This window comes from Hyaena hyaena, unplaced genomic scaffold (genome assembly GCF_003009895.1).
Source record: "Hyaena hyaena isolate Hyena2069 unplaced genomic scaffold, ASM300989v1 scaffold_1767, whole genome shotgun sequence".
Taxonomy (NCBI): Eukaryota; Metazoa; Chordata; class Mammalia; order Carnivora; family Hyaenidae; genus Hyaena; species Hyaena hyaena.
Window position 1 is genome coordinate 108,621 of NW_024082402.1, and position 23,653 is coordinate 132,273.

General features: G+C 40.8%; 1 protein-coding gene across 1 annotated transcript; it reads right to left on the reverse strand.

The window, feature by feature from the left end:
* Positions 1–11,274: 11,274 nt before the first annotated feature.
* On the reverse strand, positions 11,275–20,662 carry LOC120226589 (coiled-coil domain-containing protein 3-like). Its single transcript, XM_039224764.1, has 3 exons — positions 20,557–20,662; positions 16,590–16,672; positions 11,275–13,858 (listed from the first exon to the last, which is right to left on the reverse strand). The coding sequence occupies exons 1-3, from the start codon at positions 20,660–20,662 to the stop codon at positions 13,583–13,585; spliced, it is 465 nt and encodes a 154-aa protein (XP_039080695.1). The 3' UTR covers positions 11,275–13,582.
* Positions 20,663–23,653: the final 2,991 nt, after the last annotated feature.

Sequence of the window (23,653 nt, forward strand, 5' to 3'; positions counted from 1 at the left end):
AGGTAAGTTCCTTCTATCCCGACTTTCTCGAGGGTCTTTATTAAGAAGGGACGCTGTATTTTGTCAAATGCTTTTTTCTACATCTATAGCCAGGATCATATGGTTTTTATCTTTTCTTTTGTTAATGTGATGTATCACATTGATTGATTTGCAAATATTGAACCAGCCCTGTAACCCAGGAATGAATCCCACTTGATCCTGGTGGATAATTCTTTTTATATGCTGTTAAATTCGATTTGCTAGTATCTTGTTGAGTATTTTTGCATCTGTGTTCATCAAGGATATTGGCCTATAGTTCTCTTTTTTTGCTGGGTCTCTGTCTGGTTTGGGAGTCAAAGTGATGCTGGCTTCATAGAATGTGTCTGGAAGTTTTCCTTCTGTTTCTATTTTTTGGAATAGCTTGAGAAGAATGGGTATTAACTCTAATTTAAATGTCTGGTAGAATTCCCCGGGGAGGCCATCTGGCCCAGGGCTCTTATTTGTTGGGAGATTTTTTGATAATTGATTCAGTTTCTTCACTGATTATGGGTCTTTCAGATTTTCTATCTCTTCCTGTTTGAATTTTGGTAGTGCATGTGTGTTTAGGAATTTGTCCATTTCTTCTAGGTTGTCCAGTTTGTTGGCATATAATTTTTCATAGTATCCCTTGATAATTGCTTATATTTCTGAGTGGTTGTAATAGATCCATTTTCGTTCGTGATTTTGTCTACTTGGGTGCTCTCTCTTTTCTTCTTGAGAAGCCTGGTTAGAGGTTTATCAATTTTGTTTATTTTTTCAAAAAACCAACTCTTGGTTAACTCTGGTTAACTCTTGGTTAATGAAGAGATTAACTCTTTCATTAATCTGTTCCACTGTGTTTGTTTGTTTGTTTGTTTCTGGATTCTATATTGTTTATGTCTGCCCTGATTTTTATTATTTTTCTTCTCCTACTGGGTTTGGGGTGCCCTTGTTGCTCTCCTTCTAGTTCCTTTAGGTGCACTGTTAGATTTTGTACTTGCGCTTTTTCTAATTTCTTGAAATAGGACTTGAGTGCGATGTACTTTCCTCTCAGGACTGCCTTTGCTGCATCCCATAGAGTTTGGATAGTTGCATTTTCATTTTCATTTGTTTCCATATATATATATATTTTACAAATAGTTTATTGTCAAATTAGTTTCCATATAACACCCAGTGCTCATCACAAGTGTCCTCCTCCATGCCTACCCCCCCTCCCCCCGACATCCATCAGTCCTCAGTTTTTGTCAGCATTCAAGAGTCTCTCATGGTTTGCCTCTCTCCCTTTCCCCCAGTTGCAAATGACATATCAGATAAAGGGTTAATATCCAGAATCTATAAGGAACTCACGAAACTCCACACCCGAAAAACAAACAACCCAGTGAAGAAATGGGCAGAAGATATGAACAGACACTTCTCCAAAGAGGACATACAGATGGCCAACAGACACATGAAAAGATGATCAGCATCCCTCCTCATCAGGGAAATACAAATCAAAACCACACTGAGATATCACCTCATGCCAGTCAGAGTGGCTAAAATGTTTCCATATATTTTTAAATTTCTGCTCTAATTGCCTGATTGGCCCATTCGTTCTTTAGTAGGGTGTTCTTTAACCTCCATGTTTTTGGAGGTTTTCCAGACTACTTCCTGTGATTGATTTCAAGTTTCATAGCATTGTGATCTGAAAGTGTGCATGGTATGATCTCAATTCTTTTATATTTATTGAGGGCTACTTTATGTCCCAGTATGTGATCTGTCTTGGAGAATGTGTCATGCGCACTTGAGAAGAAAGTGAATTCCATAGCCTCAGGATGTAGAGTTCTAAATAGATCCGTCAGATCCATCTGGTCCATTGTGTCGTTCAAGTCCATTGTTTCCTTAGTGATTTTCTGCCTAGTTGATCTATCCATTGCTATAAGTGGAGTATTAAAGTCCCCTACTATTAGCACATTCTTATCCATAAGATTGTTTCTGTTTGTGTTAATTGTTTTATGTATTTGGGTGCTTCCATATTCGGTGCATAGACGTTTATAATTGTTCTCTTCCTGATGGATAGACACTATAATTATTATATAATGCCCTTCTTCATCCCTTGTTACTGTCTTTACTTTAAAGTCCAGCTTGTCTGATATAAGTATAGCTACTCCGGCTTTCTTTTGACTTCCAGTCGCATGACAGATCTGTCTCCATCCCCTCACTTTGAATCTGAAGGTGTCCTCAGGTCTAAAATGAGCCTCTTGTAGACAGCAAATAGATGGATTTTGGGTTTTTTTAAAATCCATTCTGCTACCCTATGTCTTTTGATTAGAGCATTTAGTCTACATTCAGTGTTATTATTGAAAAATATGGGTTTAGAGTCATTGTGTTCTCCTTAGGATTCATGCTTGTGGTGGTGTCTCTGGTACATTGTGTTCCTTGCAACATTTTCCTCATAGAGTCTGTCTTAGGATTTCTTGTAGGGCTGGGTTAGTGGTGATGACTTCCTTCAGTTTTTGTTTGGGAAAACTTTTGTCTCTCCTTCTATTCTGAATGACAGGTTTGCTGGATAAAGGATTCTTGGCTGCATATCTTTTCTGTTCATCACATTGAAGGTCTCCTGACATTCCTTTCTGGCCTGCCAAGTTTCAGTAGGTAGGTCTGCAACTACTCTGATAGGTATCCCTTGGTGTGTTAGTGCCCTTTTCTCCCTAGCTGCTTTCAGAATTCTCTCTTTGTCCTTTTATTTTGCCAATTTCACTATGATATGTCATGCAGAAGATCAATTCAAGTTACGTCTGAGGGGAGTTCTCTGTGCCTCTTGGATTTCAGTATCTGTTTCCTTCCCCAGATTGGGGAAGTTATCAGCTATAATTTGTTCAAATACCCCTTCAGCCCGTTTCTCTCTTTCTTCTTCTTCAGGAATTCCTATGATATGGATATTGTTCCATTTGATTGTATCGCTCAGTTCTCGAATTCTCCTTTCATGCTCCTGGATCAATTTCTCTCTCTTTTTCTTTTTCTTTTTTTAAAATTTTTATAGCTTATTTATTTTTGAGACAGAGAGAGACAGCGCATGAGCAGGGGAGGGGCAGAGAGAAAGGGAGACACAGAATCTGAAACAGGCTCCAGGCTCTGAGCTGCCAGCAGAGAACTTGATGCAGGACTCTAACCCACGAACTGCGAGATCATTACCTGAGCCAAAGTCGGACGCTTAACCGACTGAGCCACCCAGGTGCCCCAATTTCTCTCTCTTTTTCTCGGCTTCCTCTTTTTCTATAATTGTGTCTTCTAATTCACCTATTCTCCTCTCTGCCTCTTCAATCTGTGCATTGGCCACCTCCATTTTATTTTGCACCTCATTTATAGCATTTTTTAATTCATCACAACTATTTTTAAGGTCCATAGTCTTTGTAGCAATAGCTTCTCTGATGTCTTCCATGCCTTTTTCAAGCCCAGCGATTAATTTTATGACTGTTGTTCTAAATTCTTGGTCAGTTATGTTGCTTATATCTGTTTTGAGCAGTTCTTTAGCTGTCATTTCTTCCTGGAATTTCTTTAGAGGAGAGTTCTTCTGTTTCGTCATTTTGGTTAGCTTTCTGTCTCTTGTTAGTTTTAAAATCTTGTTATGCACTCTGCACCTGCGAGTACTGCTGTATTCAAGAAGGCTCTTTGACTGTCCAGGGCCTGTCCATTCAGGAAGTGTTCTTTGAATTGTGTCCCTTGGTCTCTCTTGTTGTGCCTTTGGTTATTTTATTTCCCTACACATAGTTATGTTTGGGACTCTCCACCATGTGTACTTTGGCTTGTTTCTTGTGATAGCCCTATGAGGATGTCTTTTTAGTGGACTCTGTCTCTTTTCCTCCCAGACTCTTGTCGTTCAGTGTCTTTTGGCTTCAGCCCTTCTTTGTTTGATAGATGCAGGTGGGAAGTGCGGAACTCCCTATTTCTCTGCCATCTTGCCTTAAAACCGGTAAATAAATATCTTACAAGGATTTTCAGGAGTATGTATCACTTGTGTTACTCTGAAACGTTGGTGGGGAAATCTGACTTCAGGCGTCTTAGCTCCTCAACAACTAGGATGGGAGGAGGAACTGAAGCCTTCAGCTTTTAATGTTTAGTATAATGTTAGATGTGGGTTTGTCATATATGGCCTTTATTCCATTGAGGTACATTTCCTCTATACCCACTCTGTTGAGAGTTTTATCATAAATAGATAATGAAATTGGTCAAATGCTTTTACTGCATCTGTTGAAATGATCATAGGATTTTTATCCTTCATTGTATTAATGTAATGTATCACATTGATTTGTGGCCATCCTTGCATCCCTCAAATAAATTCCAGTTGATTGTGTTGTTTGATCCTTTTAAAGTATTGTTGAATTATGTTTGGTAATAATTTGTAGAGGATTTTATATCCAGGGATTTAATCATGGATATTATCCTGTTGTTTTCTTTTTTGGCTTGTCTTTGTCAGGTTTTTCTATCAGGGTAATGCTGGCCTCAAGGAATGAGTTGGAAGCATTCCTTCCTCTTCTATTTTTTGTTATGAAAAAAAAAGTAGGATAGTTATTAAGTCTTCTTTAAATGTTTTGGAGAAGGCACCTGTGAAGCCATCTGGTCTGAAATTTGTTGAGGGTTTATTATTATTATTATTACCAATTCACTTTCATTACTAGTAATCAGTCTGTTGAGATTTTCTGTTTCTTCCCTATTCAGTCTTGGAAGATTTGATGTTTCTAGGAATTTATCCATTTTCCTAGAGGAAAACCTCTAGGTTTTCCAATATGTTTGCATATAGTTTTTCATAGTAATGTTTTATGATCATTTGTCTTTCTGTGGTATCAGTTGTAACTTCTCTCTCATTTCTGATTTTTTTAATGTTTATTTTTGAGAGAGAGCCGGGGAGGGGCAGAGAGAGAGGGAGACAGGATCTGAAGCAGGCTCTGCAGTGACAGCAGGGAGCCCATACCATAAGATAGATCCTTACCTGAGCTGAAGTCAGATGCTTAATCAATGAAGCCACCCAGGCACCTCTCTAATTTTGTTTTTAAGTGCTCTCCTCTTTTTTTCCTTGATGAGTCTGCCCAGAGATTCATCAGTTTTGTTTATCTTTTCAAAGAACTCCTTCTTAGTTTATTGATCGTTTGTTTTTTTTTAAATTTCTATTTTATTTATTTCCACTCTTCTAGTTATTTCATTTCTTCTATTAATTTGGGGCTTTGTTCTTTCTCTAACTGCTTTAGGTGTGGGTTAGACATTTATTTGGGATATTTTTGTTTTTCGAGGTGGGTTTGTATCACTAAAAATGACTTAACTGCTTTTGCCATGCCCCATAGATTTGGAAAATTGTATTTTCATTTTCATTTTTCTTATGGTATTCTTTAAATGTCCTCTTTGATTTTTTAATTGCCCCATTGATTGTTAGGTAGCGTGTTGTTTAGCCTCCACACATTTGTATATTTTCTAGGTTTATTCCTGTAATTGATTTCTACTTTCATATCATTGAGATTAGAAAAGCTCTTTAATATGATTTTATCCATCTTAATTTGTTGAGAATTGTTTTCTGGCCTAACATGCAGAATGTGCCATGTGCACTTGAGAAGAATGTGTATTCCGCTCTTTTGAATGGAGTGTCTTTATATGTATCAACGCCATGTGGTCTAATGTGTCATTTAAGGTCACTGCTTTAATAATTTTATATCTATCTATCTATCTATCTCTAAGTAGGTGTTAAATTCCCCTACTGTTATTGTATTTCTCTCAATTTCTTTTTGTGTATATGATAATATTTGTGTTATGTATTTACGTGCTTCTATTAGGTGCATAAGTATTTACAAATGTTTTATCTTGTTGGATTGATCCCATTTTCATTACATAACACCCTCTTTGTCTCTTGTTCCAAACTTTGTTTTAAAGTCAATTTTGTCTGATACAAGTATTGCTCTTCTGGCTTTCTTTTAGTTTCCATTTGTATGGAGTATCTTTTCAATCCTTTATGTGTGTGTCTTCTATGTGTTCTTCAGATGTGAAGTGAGTCCTGTAGGCACCATATAGATGACCCTTTTTTAATCCCTTCAGCCATGTTTTTTTCTTTTGATTGAGGCATATAGTCCATTTACATTTAAAGTAATTATTGGTATGTATCTGTTGCCATTTAAAATATTTTTTGTCCGATTGTTTTTGTAATTCTTCTCTGTTTCTTTCTTGTCTCTTTCTCTTTTCCCTTGTGCTTTGATGACTTTCTTTAGTGTTATGTTTGAATTATGATCTTTATTTTTTGTGTGTCCTTTATAGGCTGTAGATTTGTGGTTATCAGGAGTCTATTTTAAGTTGGCAGTCACTTAAACTCTAACACTTTCTAACACACTCAATTTTATGTATTTGTCATACAGTATATATTTTTATTTTGTGTATCCCTTAATGAATTATTATAGATATAGTTGATTTTACAGTTGTCTTTCAACTTTTGTATTAACTTTCTAAGTGTTGATTCACTATCTTTAGTATATGCTTGCCTTTACCAGTGAGATTTTTTTCTGCCTAAAAAGTCCCTTTAATATTGCTTGCAAAACCAATTTAGTGGTAATGAACTCCTTTGGTTTTTACTTGTTTTGGAAACTAACTCCCCTTGAATTCCAAATGATAACTTTGCCAGGTGGAGTATTCTTAGTTTTAAGTTTTTCCTCTCAGCACCTTGAATATGTTTTGCCACTCTTTTCTCGCCTATAAAATTTTTGATGCAAAATCAGCTTATAGTTCTGTGGAAGTTGCCTTATACATAACTAATTGCTTTCCTCTTGCTCCTTTTAAGATTATCTCTTTAATTTATACCATAGTTATAATGTGTCTGTGCACTTCTCTTTGGGTTTATCTTGTTGGGTCTCTGTGCTTCCTGGATCTGGGTATCTCTTTCCTTCCCAAGGTCAGGGAAATTTTCAGCTACTATTTCTGTAAATACATTTTCTGCGTCTCTTTCTCGGACCCATATAAAGCTAACATTATATGCTGGATGTTGTCTCAGAGGTCCCTTAAATTATCTTCATTTAAAAAAATTCCTTCTCATTTTGCTGTTCACTTTGGGTTAGTTCTATGACTCTATCTTCCAGAACACTGATCCTATTTTTCTTTATCATCTAGTGTCCTATTTATTCCCTCTAGTAATTTTAGTATTTTTCATCTCTAAGGTATTCTTCAGTGCTGGTTTTTTTCTGTCCAAATTTTTATTTAAATGCAATACAGTGTAATATTGGTTTCCAGTGTAGAATTTAGTGATTCAACACTTCCATACATCACCCTGTGCTTAACACAACAAGTGCCCTCCTTAATTCCCATCTCCTGTTTAACCAATCCCCCCCGCCCAAACTAACCCATTTCCCCTCTAGCAACCATCAATTTGTTCTCTGTAATCAAGAGTCTGCTTCTTGGTTTTCCTCTCCCCCCACCCCATTTGTTTGTTTTGCTTCTTCAATTTCCCATATGAGTGAAAGCATATATTTGTCTTTCTCTGACTGACTTATCTCAGTGTAGTATTCCCTAGCTTCACTCACAACATTGCAAATGTCAATATTTCATTTTTTATGGTTTGGTAATATTCCATTGTGTGTGTGTGGTACACATACCACATATATATATATATATGGACGTTTGTGCTCTTTCCATAATTTGATTATAGATAATGTTGCTCTAAACATTGGGGTGCAGGTATCCCTTCAAATTAGTATTTTTGTATCATTTGAATAAATACCTACTAGTGCAATTGCTAGATCATCGGGTAGTTCTATTTTTAACTTTTTGAGGACGCTCCATACTGTGTTCCAGAGTGGCTGCACCAGTTTGCATTCCCATGGTTGGTACTCTTTTGTATTTCCTCTTTGTTGAAAATTTTTACTATGTTCATCCAGTTTTCTAAATATAGGAAGCAACTTTATGACGATCACTTTGAAGTCTTATATATATCAGGTAGATTGCTTATCTCTGTCTCATTTAGTTCTTTTCTGAGGTTCTATCTTGTTCTTTCATTTGGGATATTTTTCTGTTTCCTCATTTTGCCTGAACCTCTCTGTTTATTTCTATTTATTATCTAGTTCAGCTATGTCTCCCTCTTGAAGGAGTCACCTAGTGTAGATGTCCTGTGGGACCCAGAGGCACAATCCCCCTCTCCTCCTTGACTACTAGAGCCAGGCAATGTGAGGGTGTTTCCTGTGTGTGCTGCATATACTCTCCTGTTGTGGGGCTACAACTCCTTCAGGAACATTGGTGGGTGAGGTGGTCCCAGTCCCAGCTGGCTGCCATGCCTGATTGCATCTGTTGTGGCACATTTGTGGGTGAGGATGGCCCCCAACTATAGCTACTTTTGGAACTTTGGTGGGTGGAGCTGTCAATCTGTTGACTCTGAAGTCCAGCCAGGGTGCATGGGTGTGTGGGGCTCTCAGCAGGGCATACTTCCTGGCATTAACAGTCTAGAGAAAGGACTCCCAAATCGTGACCACCAGCATTGGAATCAGCATGTCAGAATTAGATAGCAAAAATGACTGCTGTCAATATCTCAGCCCCTGGTGTTAGGTCCTGCTGCTGCTTGTGTCTCTGGCAGGCATTTGAAGGTTAGTAACTCGACTCCATCTATGGTCTACACACTCTTTGATTTGGTGTTTCTGCCCTGGTTTCTTGGTTGAGTATGGGCACAGGCCCTTTAAGAGTGGCTTTTCCTTTCCCTCCGGTTCTGTAGTTTCCCTGGACATATTCCCCTTTCATTTTCAAAGCCGTGTGTTTTGGGATCTCATCCGTCCTGTGGAGTACTTAAGGGCTAAGGTGCATAATGTGGAGCTTGAATTTTTTGCTCCTCAGGGAGAAGTTCTGTACCTTTGAGATTCTTCCCAGCCATGGAACTCCAAGCCTGGGGTGTGTTTCCTTCCTCGCCCCCACCTTGGTGAGACCATCTGTCTGCCTTTTCTACCTATCTCAGTGCTGTCCGTTGCTGTGGAGGGTTTGTTCATCCAGTTTCTCAGACCCCTTCAAAGGAAATTATTCCATGTGTAGTTGTGGACTTACTGTGTCAATGGAAGGATGTGAGAACAGGATCTCTCTATACTACCATATTGAACTTCCTCCTCTTGGCAACAATTTTTAAAAAGTATCAAAATAGACCCCATTCAGGAAAGGCTAGTAGGTGTCCTTTTCCTGCTCCCTGCATGCTGGTCCTGATGTGACAGCTGCAGTGAGTATACCTGTGCCCATTAGTAACTGCCTTTGTTTGCTATAGCCTTGTAGGGCGTGTGGACACAAATCCCATTGACTTTCAGAACCAGGTGTTTTGAGGGCTAGTCTCTCAGATGAGGGTCTTAAAAGTTGGGGCTGTAGATGTGGCATCCAAAATCTTCTCTCAAAGAAAAGCTGGTATTTGGAGATTCCCTCCTGATTATATTGTGCTGTGCAGTGGGTAGGCATCACTTGTGCTAAGAATGTGCCTAAACCTTTTCTACTCAATTTGATGGGAGTGCTTTTAGTTGACCAGTGTGTAAGACTCGCTCAGCTCATTTCCGGGTTTCCTTCAGAGGGAATTGTTCCATGTGTCACTGTTCAGTGTGACTTTGGGAGGAGGGGAGGTAAGGAGCCTTCCATGTTGCCATCTTTAAAGCTGCCTCAATACTTTCTAAACTGTGTTTGTGAGGGCTTTTATCCCCTTAGGATGGGGAGACTTAAGCATGGATGGATTATATGGGCAGGAGTCCTTAGTAAGGAAAGTATTTACAATAAAAGGAAAGCATTGGGGGAGGGAGAGCTAAGTTTTGAGAGGAGAAATATGAATTCAAGATAACAGAAATGGGCTTGACCCTGGATGTGGTCACTAGGGATATGCCTGCCTTTGGAGTGGAATGGAGAAGAGAGGATGGCAGAACTACACAGTGTGAGTGATATTCAAGGAAACCACAAACTTGGAGGAATGACTGATTGTAAGAAAAAGGGAGGTGGCTTGGAAAGGAACATGAAAAAGAACTGGAGATACTGTATTATGACTGGGAAGAAGGGTAGAGTTTAATATGGAATCCCACCAAATATGCTGTTATTTCTGATATCCGTTGGGCCTTTGTAGTGAATATTAGAAACAAAAAATTACTCTTGTGATATCTTTTGAGTGCTTGCATGTGTCAGGAACCAAGCTAAGCATTTAAATGAAAAATTTTATTCAAACTTCTGAACAGCCTTTTAGGTAGTACTGTTTATACTTGCTAATCTGTAAAACGAGGATAATATAATAATAGTGAAATCAAGATGGAGTTGAATCCTTGCTTGGCCACCTTTACTGGTGGTGGTCACTGGGCAATTTACTTAATCTCTTGAAACTCCAGATTCTTCTTTAAGAATGAGCAACAGGACCACTATTTTATAAAGTTAGAGATAGTAAATAATTTGGGTAAAAGAGCCAAATACTCTGAGTGTTTGATTTTTTTTTAATACCATTTTAGAATATGGACTGTTGCTGAATGAACAATTTGATTCAAAGTCACTGTGATCTGAGTTCTCTTTCTTAGGGGAGATAGGACCCTGCAACACAGACGTGAGAATCTGTTACTTGTATTACAGTGAAAAGGGTGACATAGCCTGGTATCCAAAAAAAAAAAAAAAAAACAAAAAAACACTAGTCTGGAGTCCAACAAGGGCATTCACATTCAAACACACTGTGGAGACCTAAGGAACTACCCCTACACTAGCTGTGGTTCACATGCTGCAGCTGTGACTCCTGAGTCTGTAGTAAAAGATTCTTGATTCTGTCTGCCTCTCATTTATTTTGTGACTTTGGGGTTTGAGGCGGCCAACTGACTTTTCCAAAGTAGAACTAAACAATGGCCTGCATCTCAGAGAGAATGCTACAACAGGTTGGTTAAGTCTATCAATGTTGGAGCAATTCTTGGATTCCTTTTGCATAAACAGTTGCAAGGGCCACAGTAAGATGACAATGCTGCAGATAACCAGGACCTGGGGAGTTCCCTTTGGCAAGAGCTTTAAATGTATTTTTGCAAACACTGATTAATGAAGCAACTTGTCCCTTAGGAGGAGCAGACCTGGATAGCACTGCTTTTCTGCAGGTGCGTTGGGATGGGAACCCTGGGAAAGGAGGTGGGGGGAGGGGTGCTCAGGCCATATCCCCAGGAGAACATCAAAGGAGATTTGAGCTCAGTCTCCTACATGCCCCAGGTATTAACTCATAGATGCTTCTCCAGGGTCTAAAGTACTTCTCCAGGCCAAAGCTGGAAATCCTAAAACCTCCCTGACCCAAAAGAAACACACACTGCCATACTGTTGTGGCTGAAATACTGCTCATATTTATTAAAAAGGTAGGACATAATGCATCTGTAGGGATCCAGTTCCACAGTTCTCAAAACACTAGCTATAAATCACCCTTAGGCTTGTCAGTCCCTTGGGTGGAAGCAAAAGTGCTTTAATGAAATGACCCCAGAAAGAATAAACCATTGTACCATACTATAAAGAATATAGCTAATCAATCAAGGAGCGGAAGAAGCTTGGAAATGAAGCAAAAGCTGCCCTTCCATCCAGTCCAGAGTGTAGACTTCTCCCCTTGAGCATCAGCTTGCCTCTCAAGTGACACAAGTCCATCCTCCCAACCAACTGCCGGAGCAAGAAGAACGTGGATTAACTACAGGCCGTGGAAGGGAAATCTGACAGTGTAATAGCCATTTCCCAGGGAAAGGACATCATCATCAGGCATTCAAGTATCTGGGGTGACCTATGGGGAGATTTCCTAATGAGAAATTTGCAGGTTCCATCTGGAACAGCACAGAAGGGAGACTTGTAGAGTTGGAAGTCCATCAGAAGACACTTACAAGATGACCACTCCGCTTCCTTCTGAATAACACAACTGGGACTAGATCAAATGCTACTAAAGTAAGGGCTCAGATGTTAGATCTAGTGGATACTCCTTTTGCTTGTACTGTCCTTAAAGCTTTCTTTCCAAAGAGGGTGAAGAGCTCTGATTATGTACAAAACTAGATGCATTGGCATGTAGACTCATGTGCAAACATTCCTCCCAGGGCTGGGCAGTCCTGGGCCGTGAAAGTGCTTGGAATGCCTGGAACCATGTCACCCTAGGCATATTTGCCACAAGAGTTTTCACTGCATAACTCACTGGTCCGTAGGCCATTTGGCCATAAAAGATAAAATAACAAAAACTGAGACCTCAAGAAGGACATAATGAAGAAATAATTTTTATACCACATTAAGAGAAGTGTCCGTTTTCTAAATACTGGGATGCACATTTGTAACTGAGGTTTGTGTTGTATGATGGAAGCCTTCTTGATAGATGTTGTAATGCTTTTCTAGCTGAGTTATTTTACCTAATGAATTACCATTCTGCATGATAGTTCGGTATGCAATCCGACCTTACGGTTTCATTTCACACTGCTAGTTTTCTTACTGTACTTTCTATCAAGTCTATATATGTAGTTATCATCCACTATCTTAAGACCACCATGTGTATTGGTCACTGTATTGACTAGTAGGAGGGCTAAGATTCATGGAATATAAAAATGGGAAGTCTGTCAATGGAGAAATGAAACCAAATTATCAATTATTTTATCTCTTACAGCAACGTTATCGTACAGCTAATGAGTTACATGGCAAAAATGTTTGCAGTGAAAATGCTTATGGCAAGACTCTGTAGAACTGCCTGGATGGGAAACGTGATTCTATTAGGTAAGAAGGTGTCTTTGCAGAATAGACGTTAACAGTGTCCTGGGTCAACTCACCTCCAAATCAGAGGCACTGGAAGGAGTTAATGAACAAGCAATGTTAGCACTTAGCAAATGGCTGAGATATTGGTCAGACTCTTCCAACTCTGGTACATGGTTTGATCAAACATGGCCAGTCTGTAAAAGCAATTCCCCTTTAGATTAAGGTGACCAACAGGTATCCTCTTTAGGTGCTATAATTCATCTTGTTCAACTAACTGCTACCCCCCCCCCCAACTCAATACACTACCTGTTATGACCTTATATTAAGGCTTACAATGCCTCAGCTCTGAGGAAATGCTGGCTGGAGTAGGGGCACTATGCACATGTTTATTTACAGGCATCCTGGGGTGCTTTGCAAGACTGAAATCCTCCTTCCAAAACTGTGGCAAATAAGACACCAGGAGGTTCCACAACTTGCTGCAGACCCCTCCTCAAAACTATTGGTGGTCCTGGAGCTCCGAGCTGAGATCATACTGCTGCTCTTCCGAATTAAGGCTGAACCTCTTGATTCTTATACATCTAGAGATTCTAAAATGCTCCTTCCACAGTAAGTACGCTTTCCAGGGTGTTTCTGAAAGCTGAGGACAGGTTCCAGGCAAGTACATGACACTCTAGGATTTTGCTGGTTCTGGCCTTGCGAGCAGCCAGCCTGGCAGCAAGGCAGGGAGGGGAAGGAGCCCAGCAACCAAGGAAATAGCAAGACTTGCCCCTTAAAGCAACTAGGCGCTACCAAATTCATATTAAAAACATCATCTACAAGACTTTTTGACCTATGTGCACAAACCTGCCATCACTTTACATTCCCTGGTAAGAGGTGGCATGCTCCAGCAGGGCCAGGCAAGGCCACTACTCAGTCCCTGTTACCCCCGCAGGTAGGTGGCACCTGGTGGCTCCTGCCCCAGGGCATTAATGTGTGGGATGGCACCTGCCGCAGCTGCTAACTTCTCGCTGAGCTTCTGGTTCACCAGCTCCAGGTGGCGACCATTTTTCCGGGCCTGCCTCAACGATCTCTTGACCTTCTTCACCCGATCCCGAAGCTGCTTGTTCCGTTTCTCAAGGGTGGCCACCTTCTGCTGCAGCTTCTTAACATGGTCCTCCTCCTCAAACAGGGCTTTCTGGACTGACGAACACATGAGCTGGGAAAGGAAATGCCATGGGAGAGGCAGGTAAGTCTCATATAACCTTCCCGGGGCAGTTTTCCTAGGGGCTGCCACGTACCCAGCAACACAGACCCTGACCTAGCCAACAGCCCCCACCCCAGGATGAGGACAACCTGCAAGGCCCCTTCTTGGTCTCCCCCTGGGAACCCCGCCCTAATGGCAAATATAAAGCCCCCCCTTTTGCTTTCTGTATTTGGGTATCGTCAACAATTTAATTTTTAAAAGCAATGACGTGGGTTGTCTTTTTAAATGCTTACTAACGTCTAACTTGTATACTATTGATTCCCTGAGGTGGCTCGTGACTTTTCACATTTTGCTTTGATTCAGCAACTTTGCCTGTTCAATTCTAACCTGGATTTAAAACGTTTTCCAGTAAAGTCAGTTTGTGGACCATCTGTACAGGGCTTTCAGGGTATTTTTACTGAAAGGGCAATGCCTGCAGTAAGCATCAGATACCCCCACTCTGGAAATTGTTCTGTTCATGGCAGGATGGGCTGGAAGTAGGGGGCCCTTTTTAATTTTTTTTTTAACATTTGAGAGAGAGGGCACACACGAGCAGGAGAGGGGACAGAGAGAGAGGGAGACACAATCCAAAGCAGGCTCCAGGCTCTCAGCTGTCAGTTGTGAGATCATGACTTGAGCCCAAGTCAGAAGCTTAACTGACTGAGCCACCCAGGTGAGTAGGCAGCACTTTTTAAAACTGAGGTTTTGTTTCTTACCTAAGCCACCCTGGTTTTTTTTTTTTTTTTACAGAAAAGATATTCTAAATTTTGTTAACTCCAATCAAAAAAGGAAGAGCTCCAGTAAATCAAGAAGTAAAAGATCAAAACCCCAGAGAAATACAAAAACTGGGGCACTTGGCTGGCTCAGTCGGTAGAGCATGTGACGATCTCAGGGTTACGGGTTCCATAACCCATACTACATGGGTCTGCCATGTAGATGTAGAGATTAGTTAAAACCTTTAAAATACACAAAGAATATGGATAGTTCACTGGAAAGGAAATATAAATAAGATTCATGCAAATTAGAACTATAATGAATTGCTACTTTTCAGGTTGGTGAAATCAAAAAGTCACTGTTTACAGAAATAGGCATTCATGTACTATGAATATAGTACACTCTATAAAAACACTCTATAAAAAGTGATTTGGCTATATCTACCAAAATGAAAACTGCATGTGACCTAGTTATTTTGGAACTTCATCTCCTAGAAATACTCCCCCTTAAGAGACTCTTAAGCAGAACAAACTGAGGGTTCATGGTGGGAGGGGGGTGGGGCAGGGGAGAGGGGAAAATGGGTGATGGGCATTGAGCAGGGCAGTTGCTGGGATGAGCACTGGGTGTTGTATGTAAGTGATGGATCACAGAAATCTACCCCCCAAAACCAAAAGCACACTGTATACACTGTATGTTAGCTAACCTGACAATAGAGTATATCTTAAAAAAATATTCCATGTACAAACATATACATACAACAAATAATACTGTCCTAAGATATCCTTCATTTTTGTCTTCTGACCCAACAACAAAAATTGAGCATCCATCCCTAAGCAATAGTGCCTTTGCGAGAGCTATGGGATCCAGCATAAAAGGCCAAGGGACCAAGGAGAAGCACTGGCCACCCATGTATCAGGTAATAGGCAGACATACCTCATTTCTACCTAGGCACCCTTCCATAATCCATGAGACAGTTCCAGCCTCTCTCACTCAGAGGACCTCAATATATTTCTTTCAAGAAGACATAAATAGGGCCCATAGGTATATGAAAAGGTGCGAATAAGCACGAATCATTAGAGAAATGAAAATGCAAACCATAGTCAGATATCACCTCCTACCTAGAATAGCTAATATCAAAAAGACAAGAGATAGGCACCAGTTCAAGATGGTGACGTAAGAAGATCCTGAACTCCTCTACTCCCATGGACACACCAAATATACAGCCAGCCACCTAAAGAACACTTTGTTCTGAAAGAAATCCAAAAAATAGTTGAGTGACTCCTACATATTACACAAACAAGCAAAAAACCCACACTAAAATATGAAGGAGAGGCTGACACACTTGCCATCCACCCCAACCCTAGTGCCACACCCACAATTGGGAGGGAACTCACAACTCTGAGCTTCTCCTTGAGGAGCAAAGCATTTGAATCCCTATCTGGCACTCCAACTTTTAAGATGTGTACCTGAGAGATGAGACGCTGCAACAGGTAGCTTTGAAAGCCACCAGGGCTTGTATCCATAGGACTCACAGGCTATACGAAACTAAAATCGTTCTTTTTTTTTTTTTTTAATATTTTTTATTTATTTCTAGGAGAGAGAGAGAGACAGCGTGAGCAGGGGAGGGTCAGAGAGAGAGGGAGACGCAGACTCTGAAATAGGCTCCAGGCTCTGAGCCGGCAGTCAGCACAGAGCCCGACGCGGGGCTCGAACCCACGAACCGCGAGATCATGACCTAAGCGAAAGTCGGACGCTTAACCGACTAAGCCACCCAGGCGCCCCCTAAAATCGTTCTTAAAGCCTCATGGCTACCACCCCCCAGGACCCCCTAGTGCAGAGGCAACAGACTGAAAAGCATCCATCCTTCTTTGAAAGGAGCCTATTTGCTTATCTTAAAGCTTTGGCCTAATAAGCAGGCTTCTAATTTAATACACAGCTAAAGGCCTAGTGATTAGACTCTTCAGAACAAGTAGAGGCCAGTGGGAGTCACCTTCATGCTCTCCTTCTGTTCCAGGTTGCCAGAGTCTCCAAGAAAGGAGCTGGTGTACACATCTGGCACCCTGACTTTTGTGTCTGACACATAAGGACATACCCCTGGAGAGCATGGCATATGTTCATGGCTTCATCATGACTGCAGCAACCAAAGAAACACTTCTTAACTGTCTATCCCCACAGAGCTCAGCATAGAGTGAGCAGATAAAAATGCCCATCTGCCCCATGAAAGAAATCTATCTACAAACTTTGAAGAAGGTCTGGCTTCCAATCACCATGAATCCAGATGCTGACTGAGATCCTCCCCTTTGAGATGCTGACAGGTTTTGGCGTAGCTTCCACTACTGGGAGCCACTAAGAATAAAGTAGGTTGCTTGGACAATCACAAACACTGAGAGACAACCAAGAGCTAAGTCAGAGGAGAATAATATTGTTTATCTCCTACATGAGGCCATTCCTTCAAGACTGGGAGACTTGGCTATTTTATCTAACACAGAGAAACCAGTACAGAGATCAAATGAATAAACAGCAGAATATGTTCCAAACAAAAGAACAAGAAAAGGACCTTAACGAAGGTAAGTGATTTACCTGACAATGAGTTGAAAATAACAGTGATAAAGATGTCCACAGAGTTCAGGAGAATAACACATGAATCAAGTGAGAATTTCAACAAAAAGAAAATATAAGAAAGTACTTAATAGAAATGACAGAGCTGAAGAATACAACAACTGATCTAAAAAGGAGAAAAACCTGGAAAAGAAACCATGAACGCAGACAGGGCAGAGGAACTTATCCAATTAGAACAGCAAAAAGAAAAGAGATTTGAAAAGAGTGAAGGTAGTTTAAGGGACTTAAGGGACAACATCAAGCAGACCAACGTTCACATTATGGGCTCCCAAAAGAAGAAGAGAGAAAGAGGCAGAGAACATACTTCGAGAATAATGGCTGAAAAGTTCCCTAACCTGGGGAAGGAAACAGGCATGCAGACCCAGGAAGCACAGAATACTAAATAAGATGAAACCCCAAGAGATTAGCACTGAGATACATTATAATTAAATCATCAAATTTAACGTAGAAAATCATAAAAACAGCAAAAACCAAAAAACTTGTTATGTATAACAGACTCCCCCCAAACATAATACTATCAGCATTTCAGCAGAAATTTTGCAAGCCGATAGAGACTTGCATGATATATGCATACATCCCTGGTTTTGCTGTGCTTTACAAATACTGCATTTTCTACCAGTTGAAGATTTGTGGCAATTTGTTGTATAAGTCTATTGGTGCCATTTTCCCAACATTTGTTCACTTTGTGTCTGGGTTACATTTTGGTAATTCTTGAAATATTTTATTTATTTATTTTTTGTTTTTTTACAAATAGTTTATTGTCAAATTAGTTTCCACATAACACCCAGTGCTCATCCCCACAAGTGCCCTCCTCCATGCCCATCCCCCCCTCCCCCCCACATCCATCAGTCCTCAGTTTTTGTCAGCATTCAAGAGTCTCTCATGGTTTGCCTCCCTCCCTCTCCCCCACCATTTCCACCCTTCTTCTCCCCCTTGTTCCTCCGTCAAGTTCCTCCTAATCCTCCTATACGTGCAAACATATGGTATTTGTCCTTCTCTGCCTGACTTATTTCGCTCAGCATAACACCCATATAATAATGAAAAAGTTTAAAATATTTCAAGAATTACAACATGGATGGACCTTGAGGGTGTAATTCTTGAAATATTTTAAACTTTTTCATTATTATATGCCATGGTGATCAGTAATCTCTTGCCACCAACCACACCCACATAAGAAGGTAAACTTAAATGTGTATATTCTAACTGCTCCACCAACTGGCCATCCCCATTCTCTTTCCCTCACCTTGGGCCTCCCTACTCCTTGAGACACAACAATTGTGAAATTAGGCCATTTTATAACCATACAATGACCTTTAAGTTTCCAGATGAAAGGTAGAGTAACATCTCTCTCAGTTTATATCAAAAGCTAGAAATAATTAAACTTAGTGAGGAAGGGGTGGCAAAATCTGAGACAGCCTGAAAGCCAAACCTCTTATACCAGTTAACTGAGTTGTGAGTTCAAAGTAAAAGTTATTAAAGGAAATTAAAGGTGTCATTCCAGTGAACACACAAACAATAAGAAAGCAAAACAGCCTTATGGCTGATGTGGAGAAAATTTTAGTGGTCTGGAAAGAGAATCAAACCAGCCATAGGATTAAGCCAAAGCCTTGCCCACAGAAAGGTCCTAGCTCTCTTCAATTCTTTGAAGGCTGAGAGAGGCGAGGAAGCTACAGAAGAAAAGTGTGAAGCTAGCAAAAGTTGGTTCATGAGGTTTAAGACACCATCTCCCTAACATCAAAGCACAAGGTGAAGCAGCAAGTTCAGACGTAGAAGCTGTAGAAAGTTATCCAGAAGATAATTAACAAAGGTGGCTACACCAAACAGATTTTCAATATAGATGAAACAGCACTCTATTGGAAGAAGATGCCATCTCGGACTAGGAGTCCAATGAGGGGATTTATATCCTGAACTGCAAAATCATGACCTGAGCTGAAATTGAGAGTCAGATGAGCCACCACTCAGGTGCCCCTCAAGAAGTCATTTTATATTTCAAGCTGACTTATCTAAAAAATACACTTTATAAAGCTTTAGCTGCCACAGATAGTGATTCCTCTAATAGATCTGTGGTGGTCAGTATGATACTGGCATAAAAACAGATACACAGATCAACAGAAGAGAGTCCAGAAACAAACCGATGCACATATATTGTTAGTTTACAAGGGAGGCAAGAATATATGAGGGAGAAAAGAGTTTCCTCAATAAAGGGCTGGAAAAACTAGACCCCTATCTTACAGTATACACAAAAATTAATTCAAAACGAAGACTTAAATGCAAGAACTCAAAATAAACTCCTAGACACTGGTCTTGGAAATGAATTTTCGGATTTAACACCAAAACAAAAAAGCAACAAAACCAAAAGTAAACAAGTGGGACTCCATCAAACTTAAAAACTTCTGCACAACAAAGGAACCATGAACAAAATGAAAAAATACCACCCACAGTAAACTGGGAAGATGATGGAGTTGGAGGATCCTCAGCTCAACCTGTCCCACAGACACATGAGACAACTACATGTATCTCCCTGAAAACAACTTGAAGACTGGTAGAGCAGGTCCTTCCACAACTAACGGTAGAGTTAAGGTCACACTGACAGGAGAAATAAGGGGTAGAAATGCAGTCAGGAACCAAACCTCTGGTGCAACCAATCGCAAAAGAGAGGGATATCACAAACATAGAAACAAGAGGGGATCAGACCCCACACAGGGCACCACCAGATGCCCTAGGGATTTCCACTAGGAAAACAAATCCCCATAATGCCTGGCATTGAAAATCAGTGGTTCTTAACTCCAGGAGACCCTAAGAGTGATAGGAAATGGAGTTTCCATGCCTAAAAAGCCAGCATTCTAAATATCTCTGTCCAAATACAGTTTGAAACGCACCTAGGATACATGTGAAAGAGATCTGTTGATTACTTTTAGGATGAGTGCCAGAAAGGCAGCAATCTGCAAGAGACTTCTCTAAGAACAGAAGTGCTGACAGGTAACATTTTCCTTGCCAAACCCCCCCCCCCCCACCATCTAGATAATACCTGGAGAGTATTAGCAGTGGCTGTCACATCTACCTTACTAGCAATGCATACCCCACCCTGGCAGAGAGTCCTCCAAAATGACTCCCGCCCCACCACACCCAGCAAGCAGGCCCAGGGTGGGAGTGACACCTCTCTGAAGTGACTCCTGCCCTGGGGTAGGGGGGAGCTAACCCCACACACCAGCACACCCACAGCTCCTGCAGCCAAGCCTTTCATTGACTGTCCAGGGAGCAAGCACTACTCATTAGTGCACCCACAGTTGTCCTAGTGGTCAGTGCAGACACCCAGGCTGAGTGCTAAACCTGCCCACCTGCCAGCCCAGCCTCTAAACTGATCACATAGGGAGCAAGATCCACACACCAGTGTGCCTGTGGCATGTAAAATGGGTCACTGCAGCCAGCTGAGCTGAGGGCCATCTCCACTTACCAGCATGCTCACATCAATCATGGTTCAGCCACAAGAAGGCATACACAATCCACACAGAGGACACCCCTGGAGCACCTGGTTCTAGTGACCAGAGGGGATTAAACTACAGGGCACTACAGGATCCCATCTACGTAAAGCCACTACTTTGAAAACTTGGGAGATGTAGCTGGTCTACCTAATAAATAGAAAGAAGCACGGAGAGTTAGACAAAATGAGGAGACAGAGGCATATATCTTGAATGGAAAAAAAAAAAAAGACAAAAGCACAAAGAGCTAAATTAAATATAAGCAATATGGTTGATAAAGAGTTCAAAGTGATGGTCATAATGTACTGGACTTGAAGGAAAAATAAAATCAGTGAGAACTTCAACAGAGAGACAAAAAATTTTAAATAGAGTTGAAGTACACTAACTGAAATGAAAAATACACTAGAGGGAATCAACAGCAGATTACGGGATGCAGAAGAATAGATCAACTAGCTGGAAGACAGGGTAATGGAAATTAACCAAGCTGAGCAGCCAAAAGATAAAGGTATATTAAAGAAGAGGTGAAGATGGCAGCAGAGTAAGAGGACCCCTAAGGTCACCTTGTCCCACAAACAGAACTAGGTAACTATCAAATCTGGGTACTAAATACCCCAGAAATCAACCTGAAGATGGTCAGAACAAACTCCACAAGTAAAGGTAGAAGAGACCACATTGAAGAAGGTAGAAAGTGTGGAGACATGGTTTAGGAAAGAAACATCATGGTCAGTGAGGTCATGGAGAAGGGTGAAAGACAGACGAGCACACAGGGGAGTGCATAGGGAGAAATGAATCCCTGTAGCAACTGGCTTATAAAGAGAGAGAGGACAAATTTCATGACCTTTGGCAATCAGTGGGGCTTAAAGCCTGGAGTTAAACGTCAGTGGACTTGGGATTGCTCTTGAAAAGAAGGCAGGGAAGACAGCCCGTGACATACAAGCATGGAAATAGTGATCTGAAGAGTGCCTGGGGCACGCCATTGGGAAGTTATTTGTTCATCTCAGAGCATGTCCCAGAGAGACAGTGTTCATGGAGAGACCCCCTACAGGCACAGAGGAACTGGCAGGTGCCATTTCCCTCTCCCGCCCTTCTCCATAACCACAGGATCACCTGCAGGGACCAGTGCAGAGCAGATACTGGCTGCCTAACTTCCTTACACCAAGGCCCCCCCTCCTCCATGCTCTGGTGGAAGTGCTCTACCCAGTAATGATGGTTTTAGCCCCAGAGTGGCAATCCCCATCCCCCAGCCCAAACCCTTACCCACACTGCCTCACCTGACCCAGGAGTTTTGCAGGACCTCAGTTCTGACAGTAGTGACGAAAGGTCTCATTTCACAAGCAGACCAGAACACACCTAGTTCACATCCAGACCAGGGGCCAAACACTCCCTACAAAAGGCAAAGAGAGCCTCTGCAGATGACTGGCCTGAAAGATAAAAGGGCCAGGGCTCAACAGCAGAGGGCATGAAGCAAACATTAGAGACGTTCCCTGAAGTTCCAGGCCTTGTGGAACAGGGGACACTACATGGTAAGGCACTGCAGGACTTCTTCTTCATAAAGCTATTACCCTCAGGAACAGGAAACAGACAAAATAAGAAGACAGAGGAAGCTGTCCCAAACGAAAGAACAGGACAAGGCCATGGCCAGAAACCTAAGTGAAACAGATAGAAGTTACATGCCGGATAGAGAATTTAAACTAACAATAAAAAAGATACTGACTGAGCTTAAGAGGAGAAGGCATCACTGAGACCCTTAACATAGGGATAAGGATTAACATAGCAGAGAAAAAGAGCTTAATAGACAAAATGAGGAAAATGCTTGATGAAATGAACAGCAGGCTGGAAGAAACAGAGAAATAAGTTAATGACCTATAAGACAGAGTAATGGAAAATAATCAAGCTGAACGAAAGAGAGAAAAAAGAATTAAGTAAAATGAGAATACTTAGGGAAGTCAGTGACTGACTCTATCAAATACATTTTCATTCGTATTATAGAAGTCCCTGAAGAAGAAGAGAGAGAAAAGGAATCAGAGTTTATTTGAAGAAATAACAGCTGAATACTTCCCTAATCTGGGGAAGGAAACATATCTAGATCCAAGATACAAACAGAACCCCCAACAAAATCAACAAAAGCAGATCCATACTGAAACATATTGTAACAAAAAGGGCAAAATACAGTGGTAAAAAATATTAAAAGCATGAAAAGAAGACAGTAACATACAAGGGAAACCCCATAAGGCTAGCAAGGGATTTTGCAACAGAAAATTTCAAAGCAAAAGGAAGCAGCACAATATATTCAAAGTGCTGAATGGGAAAAATCAATAGCCAAGAACATTCTTTCCAGCAAGACTATCACTCAGAATAGAAGGAGAGATAGAATTTCCCAAACAAAAACTAAAGGAGTTCATGACCATTAAATCAGTCCTGCAAGATATACTAAAGGGGACTCTAGGTGGAAAGGAAAAACAAAAGCAGAAAAAATGAGTATTTTTGTAAAAAATCAATCAAGGAACTCACAAAATAAAAGGACATAAAATGTGATACCATATGCCAAAAAGATGGAAAGGAGAGGAGCAAAGAAAAATTCAAACTTAATATAGACTGCTATATACAAATATGTTATATAAAAACCTAATGGCTAGGCACCTGGGTGGCTCAGTCAGTTAAGCATCCAACTTCGTCTCACGCGTGATCTTGCAGTTCAAGATTTGAGGGTTTGAGCCCTGCGTTGGGCTCTGTGCTGACAGCTGAGAGCCTGAAGCCTGCTTCAAATTGTGTCTCCCTTGCTCTCTGTTCCTCCCCTGCTCACATTCTGTCTCTGTGTCTCAACAATAAATAAAGATGAAAACAAATTATAAAAAAATAAAAACCCAATGGCAACCACAAATAAAAATCCACTAATCGATATGCAAAGAATAAAGAAAATCCAGATATATCACCAAAGAAAACAAGCAAACCATGA

Excerpts from the sequence above, each read along its gene's own strand:
- LOC120226589 (XM_039224764.1), bottom strand. The coding sequence starts at position 20,662 with ATGGCCCTCAGCTCAGCTGGCTGCAGTGACCCATTTTACATGCCACAG. Across the intron at positions 16,673-20,556 it reads TTTAGAGGCTGGGCTGGCAG|ACACAAAAGTCAGGGTGCCA; the intron begins GTGGGCAGGTTT and ends CTTATGTGTCAG. Across the intron at positions 13,859-16,589 it reads AACAGAAGGAGAGCATGAAG|CTCATGTGTTCGTCAGTCCA; the intron begins GTGACTCCCACT and ends TTCCTTTCCCAG.